The following is an 18,759-nucleotide window of genomic DNA, read 5'->3' as shown; positions in this document are numbered from 1 at the left end:
CCTCACCAGTGCATTGAAGGAGGCCATGGTCCAACTGGCAGCCAGATTACCCCAACGCCATGCTTCTCCAAGCCTTTGTTTCCAGAAGTGGGCAATAAGGGGGAAAGAGTCTCAGTACCCTAAGGTGAGAAAAGGAGGCATAGACGAAAGATGGATAAAATAAATTTGACTGTGGGACTTAAGGCAATGCCCAGGAAACTCAGCGTACCTGAGAGAGGTTTGGAACTTTGTACAGTGGTACCTCAGGTTACATACGCTTCAGGTTACAGACTCCGCTAACCCAGAAATAGTGCTTCAGGTTAAGAACTTTGCTTCAGGATAAGAACAGAAATCGTGCGGCAGCGGGAGGCCCCATTAGCTAAAGTGGTGCTTCAGGTTAAGAACAGTTTCAGGTTAAGTACGGACCTCCGGAACGAATTAAGTACGTAACCTGAGGTACCATTGTATCCCTGCTGAGGAGTTTTCGGAATATCACTTTGGGCAATGGTTTACCCTCTCTCTATACCATTGTTGAAAATATTGTAAAGACCATACTGAAGGTACTGAACCAGTAAATGTGCGACGTGCATCGCCCCACCGCCACTGCCTCAGTCGGAGGTTGTAAATGGAAACTGAATAAGAGGCTGAAGATTGAGGAAAGAGAGAAGAACTTAGAGGGGGAGGTGCTCAATGTCTTTTTATTTTTTAAAAAAAGAAAAGAGGATCTCTCCAGCACTTGGAGGAGACAAACTACCGGGGGATATATGGGGTTAGATGCAGTCAGATTGTAACCTGAAAATTAGTGATTATTATGTATGTTCTTGGGTATTTAATTATGTGTAGCATTTTCTAAGTGGGGAGCTTCAATATAGGGAAACAATCTAGATAAGGAGGAAGGAACATTTTAAAAAGGTACTTAAGAGGAAGTTAAGGAAAGGAGGTCAGAGACGTTCGCTGGTGGAAGGGGGAATAGCAGCTAAGAGAACAAGTTTATTGAGTTTCTTGGTTAACAAGGTAACATACGACCCCTAGTGGGGATATATGAAACAACGTTAAAAAAACCCCACCAATCTAAAGGAAACATGAAACATAAAGGATTAAAAGTATTAAAACAACAAAATTTTGAATCAGCATACAAAACTGGGAAACTGCTGGCTTGGCAATTAAGGAAAAAAACAAAGCCAAAATCTTATAAATAAAATAAAAGACAATTTACTGAAGCGTCTGTAACCTGAAGCGTATGTAACCCGAGGTACCACTGTATTAGAAACTGCAGTACTACAAAATAATATAAAAACATTGTATAAAACTTATGAGTTTCTACTAGAATGGCACACAAAAGACAAAGAAATTAAGGATGTTATGACCAAATGGGCAATGGATATAGGACATAATACTGAATATGAAAAATGGTCAAAATTATGGAATACAGGGTTAAAATTCACAGCATGTACATCATTAAAAGAAAATATGTTAAAAATGATGTATAGGTGGTACCTTACTCCAACCAAATTAACAAGGATGTATAAAAAAGGAAGTAAAAATTGTTGCAAATGTGGGGTGAAAGAAGGCAGGTTTTTTTCACATGTGGTGGTTATGCGACAAGGTGAAAACGTACTGGGATAACATATAGAACAAATTAAAGAAGATCTTCAGATACACATTTCAGAAAAAACCGGAAGCATTCTTGTTAGGTATGGTTGGAAAAGATACTGCAAAGAGTGATCAGAAATTGTTATTATACGCAACAACAGCAGCGAGATTATTGCTAGCACAGGTTTGGAAACAACAACAATTGCCAACAGTGGAAAATTGGCAACAGAAGGTTACGGAGTACACAGAAACAGCTAAATTAACTGGGAAAATTCGACAACAGGGCGATGAAACATTTCAAAAAGAATGAAAGAAATTTATGGTGTACATAGGAAAGATTTGTATGAAATAGAAAAACCAGCAGAATAGAAATAAACCTCATATTGTGTAACACAAATATTTTTATTGGAACACAAAAAGTACAATGTAATCAATATAACCAAATGTATTTACAAATAGTATATGGATAGACAACAACAATATGAAAATAAAAATTGTATGTATAAAAGGGTTTATATACTCATAGACAATTCACAGACAATTGCGTAATCAGAATAATAACATTTAGAATGGATAAATACAATGCAAAAAATAAGAAGTGACATAAAGAAGCCAGAAGAAGGAAGGAGGGAAGTCAGCTCGCAGGAGCAAACTATAAATGTACAATGTAATATATGTATTTAAAGTATGAAGTATGTAAAACTAATAAAGATTATATTAAAGAAAGAAAAAAAGAAATTTATTCAGGAAAGCGACCAAATCACAGAATCTCTGGTGACGGAACTCTCAGAGGTAAGACAGCTCAGCTTACAGAACAGGCTTGCTCTTCATTTTTTGCTTGAGGATTGGGGCGGGACATGTGCTTTAATTGGTTCAGAATGCTGTACCTATGTGACGGACCAATCCCTCAACATTATGGAATATTTCAATGCCATACATGAATGAGTGGGTAAACTAACGGACATAAAACATGAAGGGTTGTTGGACTATAATTTATGGGATTGGTTACCAAAACTAGGCTGGCTCAGGCAACTTCTTAAATGGATCTTATTTACTGTAGTTGTGGTTGTACTATGTATATTGCTGTTTTGTTGTGCTGCACACTGTCTAAATCAGGCATAGGCAAACTCGGCCCTCCAGATGTTTTGAGACTACAATTCCCATCATCCCTCACCACTGGTCCTGCTAGCTAGGGATGATGGGAGTTGTAGTCATAAAACATCTGGAGGGCTGAGTTTGCCTTTGCCTGGTCTAAATCCATGTTGCGCTCTCTTGTGCTGCACTGCCCAACACCCTGGTTGTAGTGCCTTACCCTTTAGAGCTTACTCCCGTTCCCCGACCGCAGCCACCTTCCTTGAATATGTGCAAATGCAACACCTGGGTGAGGGAGAATATGTGATTAGAGAACTTTAGTGGTGCGGAGAAAGGATTTGCGGTTCTTTCAGAACCTTCAGCAAATCTATCTCCGAAAGGGGAGCTGTTACGGAATTACTGGGGGGGGGGCACACAAGTGAGAGCCCAGTTCTGTTTCGGGTCTTACCATACCCAGAGAACCCTCCATACACACTTAGGGCATGAGACAATGAGCTCAAAAAGCACTTTACATAGCCAAAAAAAAAAAAAAAACACTTTACATAGATCGTCGCACCAAGCATAACATATATTTCGTTAATAATGATGCGGCTTCCTTATACTTGAAACCTGTACCAATACAAACAAAGGCTTGTGAATGAACTCTGTATTTGCATGTTACCACATGAGGACCAATGAGGAGTGTTGAAATTTGACAGTCAGCCAATAGCGTGTAAGCAAATAGCGGCCTCTAGTGGACAAGACTCTTTTCCCTCATAAGCTGCCTTTCTCTTACCATTCTGCAAGGTAGCTTTTGCCCGCTTGATTAAGCAGCTGAGTGGCCGCCTGCTGCAGGAACAATGGACTTATTATATTAAAAACCCATTACCTGGTTTCGATAGCTCAAAAACTGTTACATTGTTAGGCAATTGTAATGGTTCTAGGGGTTGCTCGTGCGTAAGTTGTCGCCACTCCTGGCTAGGTTACCTGGGTGAACCCTTTCTGTCTGGACAGCCTCTCACCCGTGGCTGCCTCAATCGCTGGCAGAATCCGCCAGTGGGCGTTTCTTGAACTTCTTCCAGCAAAGAAGTTCTTTGACGCCTAGTCTCCTCCTACTCTCCCTGCGCAGAAGTCTTCTGCGCAGGGAGGGTGTGGGCAGCGGAGGACCCGTGCTCTCTCCGCTGGTCTCCGGCGAGGAGTCCTGGAGCCCCCTCGCCGATTCCCCCATCTGCCCCCCTTCTCCACTGGTGCTACGCTGATTTCCTTCCCCAGCAGATGGGCTGCCTCTCTCCCTACTGGGACCCTCTCCGGCATCCCTCTGGAGCCTTCCCTTCACCTCTGGCTCCGATGGCAGTTCCCTGACAACAATGAAAGGTCTGTAGGCAATGAAACAGTTCAACGCATCATCAGAGATCTACAACCTCTCCTAGACAATGACAGTTCTCTTTCTCAAGCTCTGGGAGGAAGACCTTTCATTGCCTACAGACAGCCACCCAATCTTAAACAACTCCTCACCCACAATAATACAACAACAAGACTTAACACGGACACTGGTACCAGAGCCTGCAATAAACCCAGATGCCAACTTTGCTGCCACATACACCCGGACAACACATTCATTTTAGCATCTTACAATTTCTACCAGCCATGAAGGCTATGCTCTGCCTCCATTGTTGGAAGCAGTATGTCTCTGAATGTCTGCTGCTGGGCATCAGTGTTAGCAGATCTTGCAGGTTGGGTGAATTGGATTGAAAAGATTGCTTACTCTGGAATTCAAAGGATTTATTCATGCAGGAACTATTTGCAGGATGAGTGGAGATGAGAGAGAGATGGCAGACATCTTGCCTCAACAAACTGGAAGAGAACAACAAACAATAAATGGGTCCACTTTTTGGGGTAGCATTCACTTAAACGAAGCAAAGACTACAAACAAATGCTGGCTAGATTGCAAGACAAACAGTGCCCTTGTGGGGCTTCGAGTAGCACATGCATAAACTAGAATGTGTTTGCTTTTCTTCAGCACTCACAAGTGTGTGTGTAAGAAAATGTCCAACTAGGTGCACAGTGGCCAACTAGGTGCCCTTTATGGGAAACCAGGCAAGATGGGACCTGAGCACAAGAGCACTCTTTTGCCTTGGGGTTTTCAGCAAGATATTCAGAAGTATCACTGCCTCTGACAGCAGTGGCAGAGCATAGCCTCCATCATTACTAGTAGCTCCTTTTGGTAAGAGGACTGACTGCCCACCTAGAAATTATTTTATTAACATGAAATATTGGAAGGGGAAAAGGCACCAGAGTCGTGGAAGGAAGCTTATATTACACTTATACCGAAAACAGAGTCTGAGAAGACACAGCTTAAGAACTACCGCCTCATATCTTTGCTTTATGTGGATTATAAAATTTTTGCAGATATTTTGGCTAAAAGACTAAAAAATGTACTAGTAGAAGAAATTCATAAAGATCAAGTGGGCTTTCTCCCGGGTAGACACTTGTCTGACGATAAGAGGAACATAATTAACATTTTAGAAAAACTGCAAGTGAATATTAACACCAAAGCAGTTTTTATATTTGTGGACGCGGAGAAAGCCTTTGACAATATTTCTTGGAGTTTCATGAAGAAGAATTTACAGGAGATGGGGGTTGGTCAAGGTTTTGGGAACGGCATAGGTCCAATTTACTCAGAACAAAAGGCTAAATTAATTGTGAATAATGTAGTGACGGAAGAATTTAAGATAGAGAAAGGAACACGACAAGGTTGCCCAATCTCTCCATTGCTTTTTATATCGGTCCTGGAGGTTCTCTTAAACATGATTAGAAGGGACCAATTGGTTAAAGGTATACAAGTCTGAGCTAAACAGTACAAACTGAAAGCATTTGCTGACGATTTGGTATTGACATTACAGGAGCCAGAATCTAGTACTAAAAGAGTACTGGAACTGATCCAAGAATTTGGACAAGTAGCGGGATTTAAGGTGAATAAGATGAAAACTAAGGTTCTAGAGAAAAATCTGACAGTGACTGAGAGAGAGAGGTTTCAGAAGAAGACAGGATTAACACTGGTTAAGAAAGTGAAATACCTGGGGGTTAATATGACTGCCAAGAAAGTGAATTTATTTAAGGATAATTATGAGAAATGTTGGATGGAAGTGAAAAAGGACTTAGAAATATGGTCAAATCTGAAGCTATCATTCCTAGGCCGAATTGCTGTGATAAAAATGAATGTATTGCCAAGGATGTTGTTTTTGTTTCAAACATTGCAAATTTTGGATAAAATGGAGTGTTTCAAGAAGTGGCAGAGAGATATTTCTAGATTTGTGTGGCAGGGCAAGAAGCCTCGAATAAAATTTAAGGTATTAACTGATGCTAAAGAAAGAGGTGGATTTGCCCTGCCAAACTTAAAACTTTATTATGAATCAGCCGCTTTTTGCTGGCTGAGAGAATGGCTGCTTCTTGAAAACACTGACGTGCTGGATTTAGAAGGTTTCAACAATGTATTTGGGTGGCATGCATATTTGTGGTATGATAAGGTCAAAGCACATAAAGCGTTTAAAAACCATATTGTCAGAAAAGCACTGTTCAATGTCTGGATAAGATATAAGGACTTGCTTGAAAATAAAACCCCAAGGTGGTTGTCACCAATGGAAGCGAAGGCTCAGAAAAAGCTCAATATGGAGGACAAATGGCCGAAATATTGGGAAATTTTGGAACAAGAGGGAGACAGATTAAAACTGCAGAGTTTTGAAAAATTAAAAAATAGAGTGCGAGATTGGCTTCATTACTACCAGATAATGGAGGCATATAATTTGGACAAAAAAATTGGCTTCCAGGTGGAAAAATCAAAATTGGAAACAGAACGGCTAGATCCTAAAATTAAGAACTTGTCAAGAATGTATAACTTGCTGTTGAAATGGAATACTCAGGATGAAACTGTGAAATCTGCTATGATTAAATGGGCACAAGATGTTGGACATAATATTATGATGGCTGACTGGGAACAGTTATGGACCACAGGTATGAAGTTCACGGCATGCAATGCCTTAAGAGAGAATATAATGAAAATGATCTACAGGTGGTACATGACACCAGTCAAGCTTGCAAAAATTTATCATTTGCCCGATAATAAATGTTGGAAATGCAAAGAGACTGAAGGTACATTCTTTCACCTTTGGTGGACATGCCCAAGGATTAAGACTTTCTGGGAGATGATCTATAATGAAATGAAAAAGGTATTTAAATATACCTTTCTGAAGAAACCAGAGGCCTTTCTCCTGGGCATGGTCGGCCAATTGGTGCCAAAGAAGGATAGAACTTTATGTATGCCACAACAGCAGCAAGAATACTTATTGCAAAGTACTGGAAGACACAAGATCTACCCACCCGGGAAGAATGGCAGATGAAGGTGATGGACTACATGGAACTGGCGGAAATGACTGGCAGAATCCGAGACCAGGGAGAAGAGTCGGTGGAGAAAGATTGGAAGAAATTTAAAGACTATCTACAGAAACATTGTAAAATTAATGAATGTTAGAAGGATGTTGGAATGAAGTTATGTGGTTTTAGCAGAAATGTTATAAAGGATTAGGAAAAAACAGACTGTTAATTGGTGAAAGGAGGGAAAGTAAAGCTACATTATATTAAGATAAATTACAGGACAAAAATTGGAAAAGATGGAAAGGATTTGCTGAAATAGTTAACCGAACTAGAATACAAAAAAGGGAGGTGTGAGGAGGTCAAGGAAACAAGCAAATGAAAGATAAGTTATGGGAAGATTCGCTGTGTTTTTTAATGGATTTTATTTTTCTGTTTTTTTTTCTTTTTCTTTTTCTTTCTTAACTAAGAGTTATCCAGTGGTACATCGGATTACATATGCTTCAAGTTACAGATGCTTCAGGTTACAGACTCTGCTAACCCAAAAATAGTACCTTGGGTTAAGAACTTTGCTTCAGGATGAGAATAGAAATTGTGTGGCGGCAGCAGGAGGCCCCATTAGCTAAAGTGGTGCTTCAGGTTAAGAACAGTTTCAGGTTAAGAACGGACCTCCGGAACGAATTAAGTACTTAACCTGAGGTACCACTGTATCCTGCTTTATCAATGAAGCCCTCAAAGTGGTCCGGAGTATTTATAAAAGGCAGCAGGTGCATTATAAACCATACACACAAAACAAATCAGTCAGGAGCAGATGCTGGATGCTGTCTTCACATGCCTTCTCTTCCTCTCACTTATGGGACAGCCAATGTTAAATGGGCCATAGATACATATATGCACATAGACATCTATGTAAATAAATACGTACAATTTAAATGTGCCTATTTCTATATATCTATCACATTTATTTATACTTGCTCCAGTAAATTCAGGAAAGAATGCATGGTTCCCCTACATGTATTATTATATATTATATACTATATTTTGACACCTAAGTATTAGCATGTTAATATTTGTGTAAATAATTATACGTAATTTTAAATAATTTTGCAATATATACACACACACACACACACACACACACACACACACACATCTATATTTATATCTTGTATAAAATTATACCAGTCTGTGCAAAAAAAGAAAGCAAACGTAAGCGGTGTGGGGGTGGGAGGAAGAAAGCTCCCCCCCCTTTCCACCCTTCTCTCGTCGCAAAGGTTTTGGGCAAGGAAGGGGGCGGGGCAAGATGCCCTCACCCAAGATGGCGTCGGAGGCGTTGTGTTCTGGTCACGTGGTCACACCCTCCCTCCGCTCCTCCTCCTCCTCCTCCTCCTCGAGCGCAAGGCGATTGTGACGAGGCCGCCTTGGAAGGCCCGCCCCGCCCCAGCGCTTACTCCCCCCTCCTCCTGCGCGTGCGCTCTCTCCACCCCGGCTGGGCTTCCCTTTCCCCTCAGTGCCTAGCAAAAGAGCGGTGGTCGCCGGCCGGTGGTCGCGGGAAACAGCCGGAGCCGCCACGATGAGGAGCAGAGCGCCGCCGCCGCCGCCGCCGCTGCCTCTGGTTGTTCTGCTGGCGTCCCTGTGCGGCGCCTTCTACCTGCCGGGCTTGGCTCCTGTCAGCTTCTGCGACGAGGGAGGCGAGAAAGCCGGATGCAAGGTGTGTAGGAGAGGGAGGGGGGTCGAGAGGAGGAGCCCCTTCCTCGGGGTGGGGGAGGGGGCACACACCGAGCCCCTCCCCTTTCCCCCAGGTGTACCCCCTTCTTCTAAACACCCCCCTCTTAAGCTTTTCTCCTGGGTGGGAAGAGCCCCCCCCCCCACTACCAAGCTTATCATGCCCTGTAAATAATTCATACCTAGGAGTAGTAGTAGTAGTTAATTCTTAGTTGGTCTTTAAGGTGCTACTGGAAGGAAAAAAAAATTTTTTTTGTTTTGACTATGGCAGACCAACACGGCTACCTATCTGTAGTTAATTCATGTGTATGTGTATATATATATATATATGTGTGTGTGTGTGTGTGTGTGTGTGTGTATATATATATATATATATATACACACACACACACATATATATGTTCCTCTATAATATATTCTTTTTCCCTGACAAGGGGCTCAAGGCATCTTACCAATAAAAGCAGAAACAGATGAGAACCTAGGAGGAAACGATGGTTGTGGGTTTTTTTTAATCATTAAATACCGATAGAACGAGCATTTAAATACACACGCACGCAGTGGGAACTTGACTGGCAGAGCTTTCCCGGGGAGTGCAGGACCTTTTTTTTACCCAGTCTGGTCTGAAGGAGGTGGCAGGAAGGATGGTAGTAGCAGTTCTCTCCTGTGGAGTTTGCAAAGCATTTTGAAGGGTGAAATAGCTTTGCATCCCCCGGGAACTTTGACTCTGTGTGTTGTGAGCCAGGCTGTGATCTTTGAAGGGCAGTATACAAATTTAATAAATAAAAATGTATTCAGCATACATAGGTGTGCACAATGCTTTACAGGGTGGATAAAAGTCAATGATTTTTTAAAAAATCAGATTTTTAAACTTTTAATTGGATTTTTTTAATTTAAACTTTTTTTTAATTTAAATTGGATTTTTAAAAATTGGATTTTTAAAATAAAATGCTTTTGGAGGAAAAATCTTTCTAAAGATGGTTTTCCATTTAAGTTACGTTATAGTCCAAAGGCTATTCATCAGGAAATAAGGATTTGTTTTAAGTTTTTCATGTGTGCTAAAACTCAGTCCGAGTTTTTTTTAAATAAAAAAATTGTTTAACCACATCAGTTAACAAACATGGATACATATGCTGTAATGTTATTGTTTTAGTTAAATAAAGTGTTTAAATTATTATTAAGAAAATTATTATTTTTTTCCTTCCAATAAAGTACAGCAGAAAAATTGTCCAAATATAAACAGTTAACATTTTAAGCCTCACAATAATTTCATAACTATCTGTCTATGTATTTCTAATAGTATAACCAAATCAAATTTTTGCTATAACTTAAAAACTACTCTGAAAATTTATTATTTTAAAAATGAAACCTTCATCTGGTTGTAAATATTAAGATTATACCAGCAAGAATGAGTCTTTCGGTAAAAAAATTTATTTAAACCAAGTCTTACTGACTAGTGATTTAAATTGTGATTTAAATCGATTTGATTTAAATCAAATCCACCCTGATGCTTTATTTAACCATTCCCCCCCCCAAGTAAAATCGTTTGAAACCAGATATGTATGTATGTAGGGGACGCGGCTGGCGCTGTGGGTAAAAGCCTCAGTGCCTAGGGCTTGCCGATCGAAAGGTCGGCGGTTCGAATCCCCGCGGCGGGGTGCGCTCCCGTTGCTCGGTCCCAGCGCCTGTCAACCTAGCAGTTCAAAAGCACTCCTGGGTGCAAGTAGATAAATAGGGACCGCTTACTAGCGGGAAGGTAAACGGCGTTTCCGTGTGCGGCTCTGGCTCGCCAGAGCAGCTTCGTCACGCTGGCCACGTGACCCGGAAGTGTCTCCGGACAGCGCTGGCCCCCGGCCTCTTGAGTGAGATGAGCGCACAACCCTAGAGTCTGTCAAGACTGGCCCGTACGGGCAGGGGTACCTTTACCTTTACCTTACGTATGTATGTATGTACCAGTACGTATAGAGTCAGCATGCCTTTGCAGCTCCTCAGTTTTTATTTTTTGATTAGCCAGTTTCCTCAAATGGTTATCTGCTTTTTTAAAAAAGATTGTGTTCTATGTTTTAACGTTGTACACTGTCCCAATATTTTCTGTACAATGTAGTGGCAGAGCTGACATAGTTTTGTGTTCCAAAATATTCTTCAGAATATGGAATTTACTGTAGATTCCGACGTATAAGACGACCTTTTAACCCCGGAAAAGAGGTTAAAAAGTCGGGGGTCGTCTTATACGCCGGGTATGGCTGCAATGGGCGGCGGGATCTGCGCCGAGATGAAGCTGCCCGGCAAAGCTGCCCAGCGATGCTAAGCTGGCTTCACTGGGTGGCTTCCTCCCGGCACGGAGCCTGCCACCCACTGCTGCTGCGGCGGCAGCAGCTTCACTGGGCAGCAGCAGTGGGCGGCGGGCTCTGCTCCGCGCCCAGCAAAGCTGCCAAAGCATATAAGATGACCCCCCAAATCGGCAGCTGCCAGTTTGGGCGGTCGTCTTATACGCCCAGTCGCCTAATACGCCGGAATCTACGGTAAATGAAATCATTGGCTGCTACTTGTATGTGGTCTTTCCTTTATATTCTGAGAAGAAGTTTGACATGATTTTTTCTAAGTATATAAATATAAGATATATGCATATAATGTGTCCTTGAAAGAACTCCATGAAATGGGTCAGGCTAAATGATTTAGACTGTCCTAAGACCCTTAGAGCTACCACTTGCTTCTGTGACTCCTTTTGCACCTTCAGTGGCCTAGCATGGAGTTAGTGGGAACATCAGACCTAGATACCAAATGTGGCCCTCCAGGCCTGTGCACCTGGCCCTTGAGACCCTCCAGGCCACACTCCCCAGTAGCCGTGCTTGCTTGCCTGGATGGAAGGTAAAATTTGCATGCATTATTCTGCCCCCTCTTAGTTCTGTTTCCACTTGTCTTTGACTCCTGGGAGGCTCTTTGGTTGAAAAGGTTCATCGTCTCTGGCCTAGCAGTTAGTAATAGAGCGAGGGAAATTCCCTCATTTCTTTTATCTTCACAACAGGGAATTTGTTTTCCTGCTAACGTTCACCTGTATTGGTTGTGTGTCAGGTTGCTGTTGCAACCTTCAGATCTATAAGTGAGAGTTACAAGGTGTAATAGTGCTGAGGCAAATAATTAAGACGGTGGTATCTGCTTAAGGCTTTACACCTGTGTAAACCCTGTTTTCCTACTTCAACGTTCAAATTTATTGTGCCACAATGACTCATTTCCTGCCTTCCCCTCATCCACCCACTGACCTTGAATAGATGTCACACCCACAGTAGTTCAGGCTTAGGGAAGCCCTATTCCAACCAAACAGGGCATCTCCCCTCTGTACAGCCCTATTCCTCTGTCTTGCTCTGAGAAAAAAAGTATGTATTCAAATTTAATTGCCACTCCACCTAGATATACTGCCCTACCCGCTTTTGACATTCAGTTGGCTATACAGTGGTACCTCGGGTTACATACGCTTCAGGTTTCAGACTCCGCTAACCCAGAAATTTTACCTTGGGTTAAGAACTTTGCTTCAGGATGAGAACAGAAATCATGCTCTGGCGGTGCGGCGGCAGCAGGAGGCCCCGTTAGCTAAAGTGGTGCTTCAGGTTAAGAACGGTTTCAGGTTAAGAACAGACCTCCAGAATGAATTAAGTTCTTAACCTGAGGTACCACTGTATATCTCATCCAGGCTTTCCTAACGTGGGAAGCGGGTAGGACCTAACATCTCCCAGTCGGTGTACCTAACGGTTGGGATTGCATAAGATAAGAACGGCCTGCTAATGTCCTATCTAGTCCTGTATCCAGATGCCTGTGGGAAGCTCTCAAGCAGGACCTGAGCGCAAGAACAGCCTCCCCCCTTGTGGTTTCTAGCAACTGGTATCTGGAATAATTACCGTATTTTCCGGCCCATAGGACGCACCTAGTTTTTCCCCCTTTATTTCCCCCCCGAAACCAGGTCGGGGAATCCAAACCAGGTCGGGGAACAGCGGGATGGCGGCGCTGCGCCACCTCGCTGCGCCACCTCGCGCCACCGAGCTTGTGGAGGCTGGCGCGCTTCTCCCCAGCGGGCCCTCCCCTTCTCTGGAGGGTTGCGCGGAGCTGCGCCAAGCCCTGGTGCGCAGGCAGCTCTGCGCAACCCTCGGGAGCCTGGCGCGGCTTTGCGCTGGGCTCCCGAGGGTTGCGCAGAGCTTCCTGAAGCCTGGAGAGTGAGAGGGGTCGGTGCGCACCGACTCCTCTCGCTCTCCAGGCTTCAGCGAAAGCCTGTATTCGGCCCATAGGACGCACACACATTTCCCCTTCATTTTTGGAGGGGGAAAAGTGCATCCTATAGGGCGAAAAATACGGTAATTATTATTTACAAGTGTGGGGGTGGAGCAACTGATAGACTTATCCTGAATTTGTCCAATCCTCTTTTATTGCCTTCCAAGTTGGTGGCCAGCGCTGCCTCCCGTGGGAATGAGTTCCATAGTTTAACTGTGCTGCGCGAAGAAGCATTTTATCTATCCTGAATCTTCCGACTTTCAGTGTTATGAGAGAGGAAGAAAGTCCCAGTATAAAAAAAACTGAGAGAGGCAAAAGTTGTTGAGCTTTTTTAAAGGGGGGGGGGGGAAGGCTAACCATTAACTACGACACTAACAACTGCACAAAACAATGAAGCCAACTAACATTGGAAGAAGACTAAAAAGGATTGCACTTATGACACGACGTAGGGACAGAGCGAGGGGGGCGGGGGGGCAGAAACATTCATTATACATTGCTTTTAATCCCGCAATCAATAAGGATCCTGCGATCGACCGCTATCACCCGCGGATCTACCTGTCGATTGGTGCTGACAAGTTGGACATCACTGCTCTATGCCATTCATAATTTTATGCTCTTGGTTGCCCTTTTCTGAACCTAATTTACCTCACACAGTTCTGTTGTTATTATTGCTATTGTTATTTTATTTATCAGTTGCTTCCTGTGAAACATCTCAAAGTGGTTTCACAATTTGGTAAGAACATGTTGCTATGAGTTTGGTTGAGGGGGAGACTTGCCATAACCTCTAGAATAAATCATGGGTAGGCAAACTAAGGCCCGGGGGCCGGATCCGGCTCGTGGGTGGCCTGGGAATCAGCGTGTTTTACATGAGTAGAATGTGTCCATTTATTTAAAATGCGTCTCTGGGTTATTTGTGGGGCCTGCCTGGTGTTTTTACATGAGTAGAATGTGTGCTTTTATTTAAAATGCATCTCTGGGTTGTTTGTGGGGCATAGGAATTCATTCATTTCCCCCCCAAAATATAGTCTTGCCCCCCACAAGGTCAGTGGACCGGCCCCCTGCTGAAAAAGTTTGCTGACCCCTGCTCTAGATGCAGTAAAGAGCTAGAATTTGAGCAAACTCATAAGTTCATAAAGGAAGCAAGGTTTGGTTAATTAAAAAGCCAAGCATTTTAGGATCACAAGCCCAGGCAGCTTTACACAGCTAGCTGGGGATAAGCCAAGCACAGCTTTCTCCTGATTGAAGTGCAGAGTGTTTGATGATCGGAACATTTGCAGGGAAACCAAAATGCTTGTTTACAAAGCTATTGTACTACTGTATGCTTGTGAAAAATGGACCACTTATAAATGCCATCTCCAACTCCTCAAAAAGAGTCCATCAACGGTGTCTCTGAAAATTTTTACACATCACATGGGAAGACAGGCGAACTAATATCAGTGTACTTGAAGAAGCAAAAATCACCAGTGTCGAAGCAATGATTTTTCGACATCAACTTCGTTGGACTGGTCATGTTGTTTGGATGCCTGATTATCGTCTTCCAAAGCAACTACAATACTCTATTCCAAACTTAAAAATGGAAAGCACAATGCTGGTGGTCAACAAAAGAGGTTTAAAGACTCTCTCAAGGCAAATCTAAAAAAATGTAGTAAATTCTGAAAATTGGGAAACACTGGCCTACAAGTGCTCCAGCTGGAGAACAGCCTTTACCAAAAGTGTCATGGACTTTGAAGAGGCTCGAACTCAGGATGAAAGGGAGAAACATGCTTAGAGGGAGGCATGTTTGGCAAATCATCACTGTGATCAACTCCTGCCTGGAAACCTATGTCACCACTGTGGAAGGACGTGTGGATCCAGAATTGGCCCGCACAGTCAGTTGTGGGCTCACTGTTAAGATTGTGTTCATGGAAGACAATCTTACTTGGCTAAGGAGTGATTGCCAAAGAAGTAAAAGAAGAAACTGTAAGGTCTGGACTCCCTCCAACTAAACTTGGGTGTAAATATGTGAATAAGTCATATTTCTTAAAGCCAAGACAGCCTGTGCTGTGTCTTGATTCTCAAAGGAACACAGATCCTGTGTGAGTTCTTGGAACCTGGAATCTTGCCACCACTCAGCTGAGAGTGAGGGGTGGTGGCACCCAACTTTTGCAGCAATATATAAAGCAGTTGCATTATATAAAAACTATTTCAGATTCAGTATAGGTACTGACTGGGATAACAGCCTCCACTTGGAAGGCTTGTTTGAAGAGGCAAGTAGGTGCCGAAAAAGCAATTGAGAAAGTGCCTGTCTGAGATGTAATGGGAGCGAGTTCCAAAAGGGGAGGTGCCACCACACTAAAGGCCTGACTGACATTGCACAGAATAGCCCTCCTGAAAGGATGCTATCTGCAGGATGCTCTCTTTTGCAGAACACAGTGATAGCTTGGGCATGTAAGGGATGAGATGGTCTTTTAGGTATCCTTGTCCCAAGCTGCATGAGACTGTGTACTTCAGAGCCAGCACTTTGAGCCTTCCTGTGGAGTTGATTATCTGCCAGTGCAGTTTTTTCAGCAGCAGCATAACGTGATGGGGATACTCTGCTGCAGAGAGTGAAGGAGCTGCTGCATTTTGCACTGGCTGCAGTTTCCAGGTTGACCTCAAGGGCAGCTCCACATAGAGCACATTGCAGTAATCCAATCTGGAGGTTACCTGGACATGGATGGCAGTGGCCAGGCTGTTAAATGAGAGAGGTAGTGTAGTTGCTGAGAGACTGAATTTGTTGGTGGAGTTGGTGGAATGGGCTTCTTTACCTTCTCTCTCCCCCTTACATAGACTAATTTAAGAATTTAAATAATTATTTGTAGCAATCAGTTCTTTAAGGAACTGAATATTTTAATACATATTTTTAAAGCATTGTTACCTACTGTCTTTATGTGTCTTATCTTGTTTTTTGTTACCCACCTCAGAAACTTGGCTGAAGGGCAGCTTACGAATATATGAATAAAAATCCTGGTTCCTCCTTTGATTACTTTCCTTTAATAAGCTACCTGAATTTCCTCTGTATGCTACTGATACAGGAAGGAAGGCTGTATTTGTTTTAGTACAGCAATTCAGCGAGAGTAACTGGTTGTGCTGCTATCAGGGGGAAAGGAGCCACACGACCCCCCCCCCTCAAAAAACCTATTTGAGGTTTCCCCCTCTTTTATTCCCAGGCTGCTTCTGGCTTCAGATTTATGGCAATGTAAATTCTGTGCATCATGGTTTCACGAGAGGCATTATATGATCAGGTGGATTGGAAGACTTAGTTTCAAATTATGTCTCTGCTTTGGGCCCACAAGGAAGATTCTGCTTATAAGAACATCGGAGCACAGCTGGGTGGATCAGGCCAATGGCTCATCTAGTCCAGCATTCTGTTCTCATGGTGGCAGACCGGGTGCCTGTAGGAAACCCACAAGTGGGACCCAAGCACAAGAGCACTCTGCTCCCCTGAGAGATTCCCAGCGGCTGGTATTCAGAGGCGTAGTCCCTCTGACATGATCCCTCAAGCTCATTAGTCTGTCTGAAGTGGGAATGCTAACGAATGACCTGCTAGAGTTAACTGTGGGAGCACACAAATAAATACAACAAGATGCTGCTTGTGTAGAAGAACAGGGATGGGGAATCTATGGCTCTCCATATGCTTTTTGGGCTCCCAGCTCCCATCTGACCCAGCCAGCATGGCCGGTAGTGGGAGACATAGTCTGGCAGCATCTGGAAGGTCAGAGATTGTCCACCCCTAGCCTGGAATTGTCCATCCTTAGATTGTCTATCCCGAGCCTGGGGTTGTGGTGTGGCTCGGTTGGCTGGTAAAGTATGCACATAGGATAGTATTTCCAACAGTGAGCCTGCCTGGTGCCTCCTCATTTGCCTGCACTGCCTCTCTTTTACCCATCCATGGAAATAAAGGCACATATTCCAGCCAGGCATGAGCACTTAAGGAGTGCATAGCATGGCTTGGGGAGAGTCCCAAGGGCCTGATTGGCTTGGCAGTTTCCTTAGTACTCAGGTATTGGACTTGACTCATTGTGATTGCACACAGAAATAATTAAATTTACTGTCTGATCTAACTGTATTTATTGGGCACAAGATCCAATGATTCCAGTAGGATTTGCTTCCTGTTAAACCTGCTTAGAATAACAGCATAGTGCAGAAATCCTGAGTACACTTATTAGTGAGTAGGAGTCATTGAACTCAGTGGGATTTACTTCTAAGTAAACATGCTTAGGATTACAGTGTTGGGATATCTTCTTTAGAACAGTTAAGTGTGGAGAAAGCTTTAATGTTCTTTAATAACTTTTTAAAAATTCTGTCTTGGATTATTACATTCAACTCAAAGTGTCTACATCAGCTTTTCTGTTCTTCTAGTCAAAAATAGAGCTGTTTGTGAACAGACTGGACTCGGTTGAATCAGTTCTACCGTATGAATATGATGCGTAAGTATACCCAGATACCATTAAGCCAGTGTTTGCATTTCCCCATTAAAATGTTTGTTTAAGCAAAGTGTCATCTAATTTGCAGAGTGTTCAGATGATTGCTAACTGAATGGTAAAACTTCTTTGGAATAGTTTGCACGGGTAAATGACAGAGGCAGAATTGGCTTTGAGATGATTTAGGGGTCTAGCCAACACCATCTGACAAACGGTGGTTTATGAGTGACCTGAAACCGTGATTTGAAACTATGGTTTTGGCAAACTGTGGTTTAACTTTGCATCCAAACCAACCAACTGTGGTTTGGGATGTTACTCCCTGTCAGAGCCTACTGCTTGGGAAGGGGTTCTCAGTGAAGGTTGGTGAAGAGAGTTAGTACAGAAATCATGATGTGCCTATACATTAAGAATATACATCATGGTTTGACATTAGAGCTATAATGAATTAAAACCATGTTTTGTGTTGTATCTACAACATAATCCATCAGTTAAAAAACGCTTAGAGCAAGGACGTGGAACCTGCAGCCTCCAATTGCCATCTTTCCCAGCCAGCATAGCCAGTGGTCTGGGATGATGAGAGGTGTAGTCAAAGAACAGAACACCACATGCTTGATTTAGATTAGAACCTAGTTACAAGTGCAACTCTTGTAATGCAGAGTGGAAACAACCTCCTTCTTCTTTGTTTGTTCATAGTTTTGACTTTTGTCAAGATGCAGAAGAAAAAAGGCCTTCAGAAAATCTTGGACAAGTCTTGTTTGGAGAGCGGATAGCATCATCGCCCTACAAGGTTCATGCAACTTTTCAGTATGATTTGGATGACTCTGTGTGTGTGCTGTGTGTGTGTGGCTAAATGCTGAAGGTTTGTTTGTTTTGGTCTGTAGTAGAGATGGGAAGGCCTGAAAACCCCCCGAAAAAATGGGGGAAAAACCAGTCCCCCCCCCCGTTTTTTCCTGAAGCTGTTTTCTTGAAGCTGAGGGCCTTCAGGCAGTTCCCTCATTTCGAGAAGCAAAGCTACAGGGAACTAGGCAGAGGACCTTCTCGGTAGTGGTGCCTGCCCTGTGGAACGCCCTCCCATCAGATGTCAAAGAGATAAACAACTACCTGACATTCAGAAGACATCTGAAGGCAGCCCTGAAGGGAAGTTTTTAATGTGTGACATTTTAGTGTATTTTTGGTCTTTGTTGGAAGCCGCCAAGAGTGGGTGGGGAAACCCAGCCAGATGGGCAGGGTACAAATACATTATTATTATTATTATTATTATTATTATTATTATTATTATTATTATTATTTGTTGTACTTTGAGTAGCTTTAGATGTGGCTTTAT

General features: G+C 43.0%; 1 protein-coding gene across 2 annotated transcripts in view; it reads left to right on the top strand.

Annotated features, from left to right (window-relative positions):
- The first annotated feature begins 8,487 nt into the window (after positions 1-8,487).
- Positions 8,488-18,759, top strand: part of LOC128406207 (transmembrane 9 superfamily member 2-like) — a 76,966-nt gene continuing 66,694 nt past the window's right edge. The window contains exons 1-3 of one of the 2 annotated variants that reach the window (XM_053373339.1): positions 8,488-8,722; positions 17,374-17,441; positions 18,129-18,222. In XM_053373339.1, coding sequence (XP_053229314.1) covers positions 8,585-8,722; positions 17,374-17,441; positions 18,129-18,222 — 300 coding nt within the window. In that variant the 5' untranslated portion in view covers positions 8,488-8,584. The remainder of the gene's footprint in view (positions 8,723-17,373; positions 17,442-18,128; positions 18,223-18,759) is intronic. The other variant, XM_053373340.1, reaches the window with a different exon arrangement.

Source organism: Podarcis raffonei, chromosome Z (assembly GCF_027172205.1).
Source record: "Podarcis raffonei isolate rPodRaf1 chromosome Z, rPodRaf1.pri, whole genome shotgun sequence".
NCBI lineage: Eukaryota > Metazoa > Chordata > Lepidosauria > Squamata > Lacertidae > Podarcis > Podarcis raffonei.
This window is presented reverse-complemented; position numbering and strand designations above follow the sequence as displayed.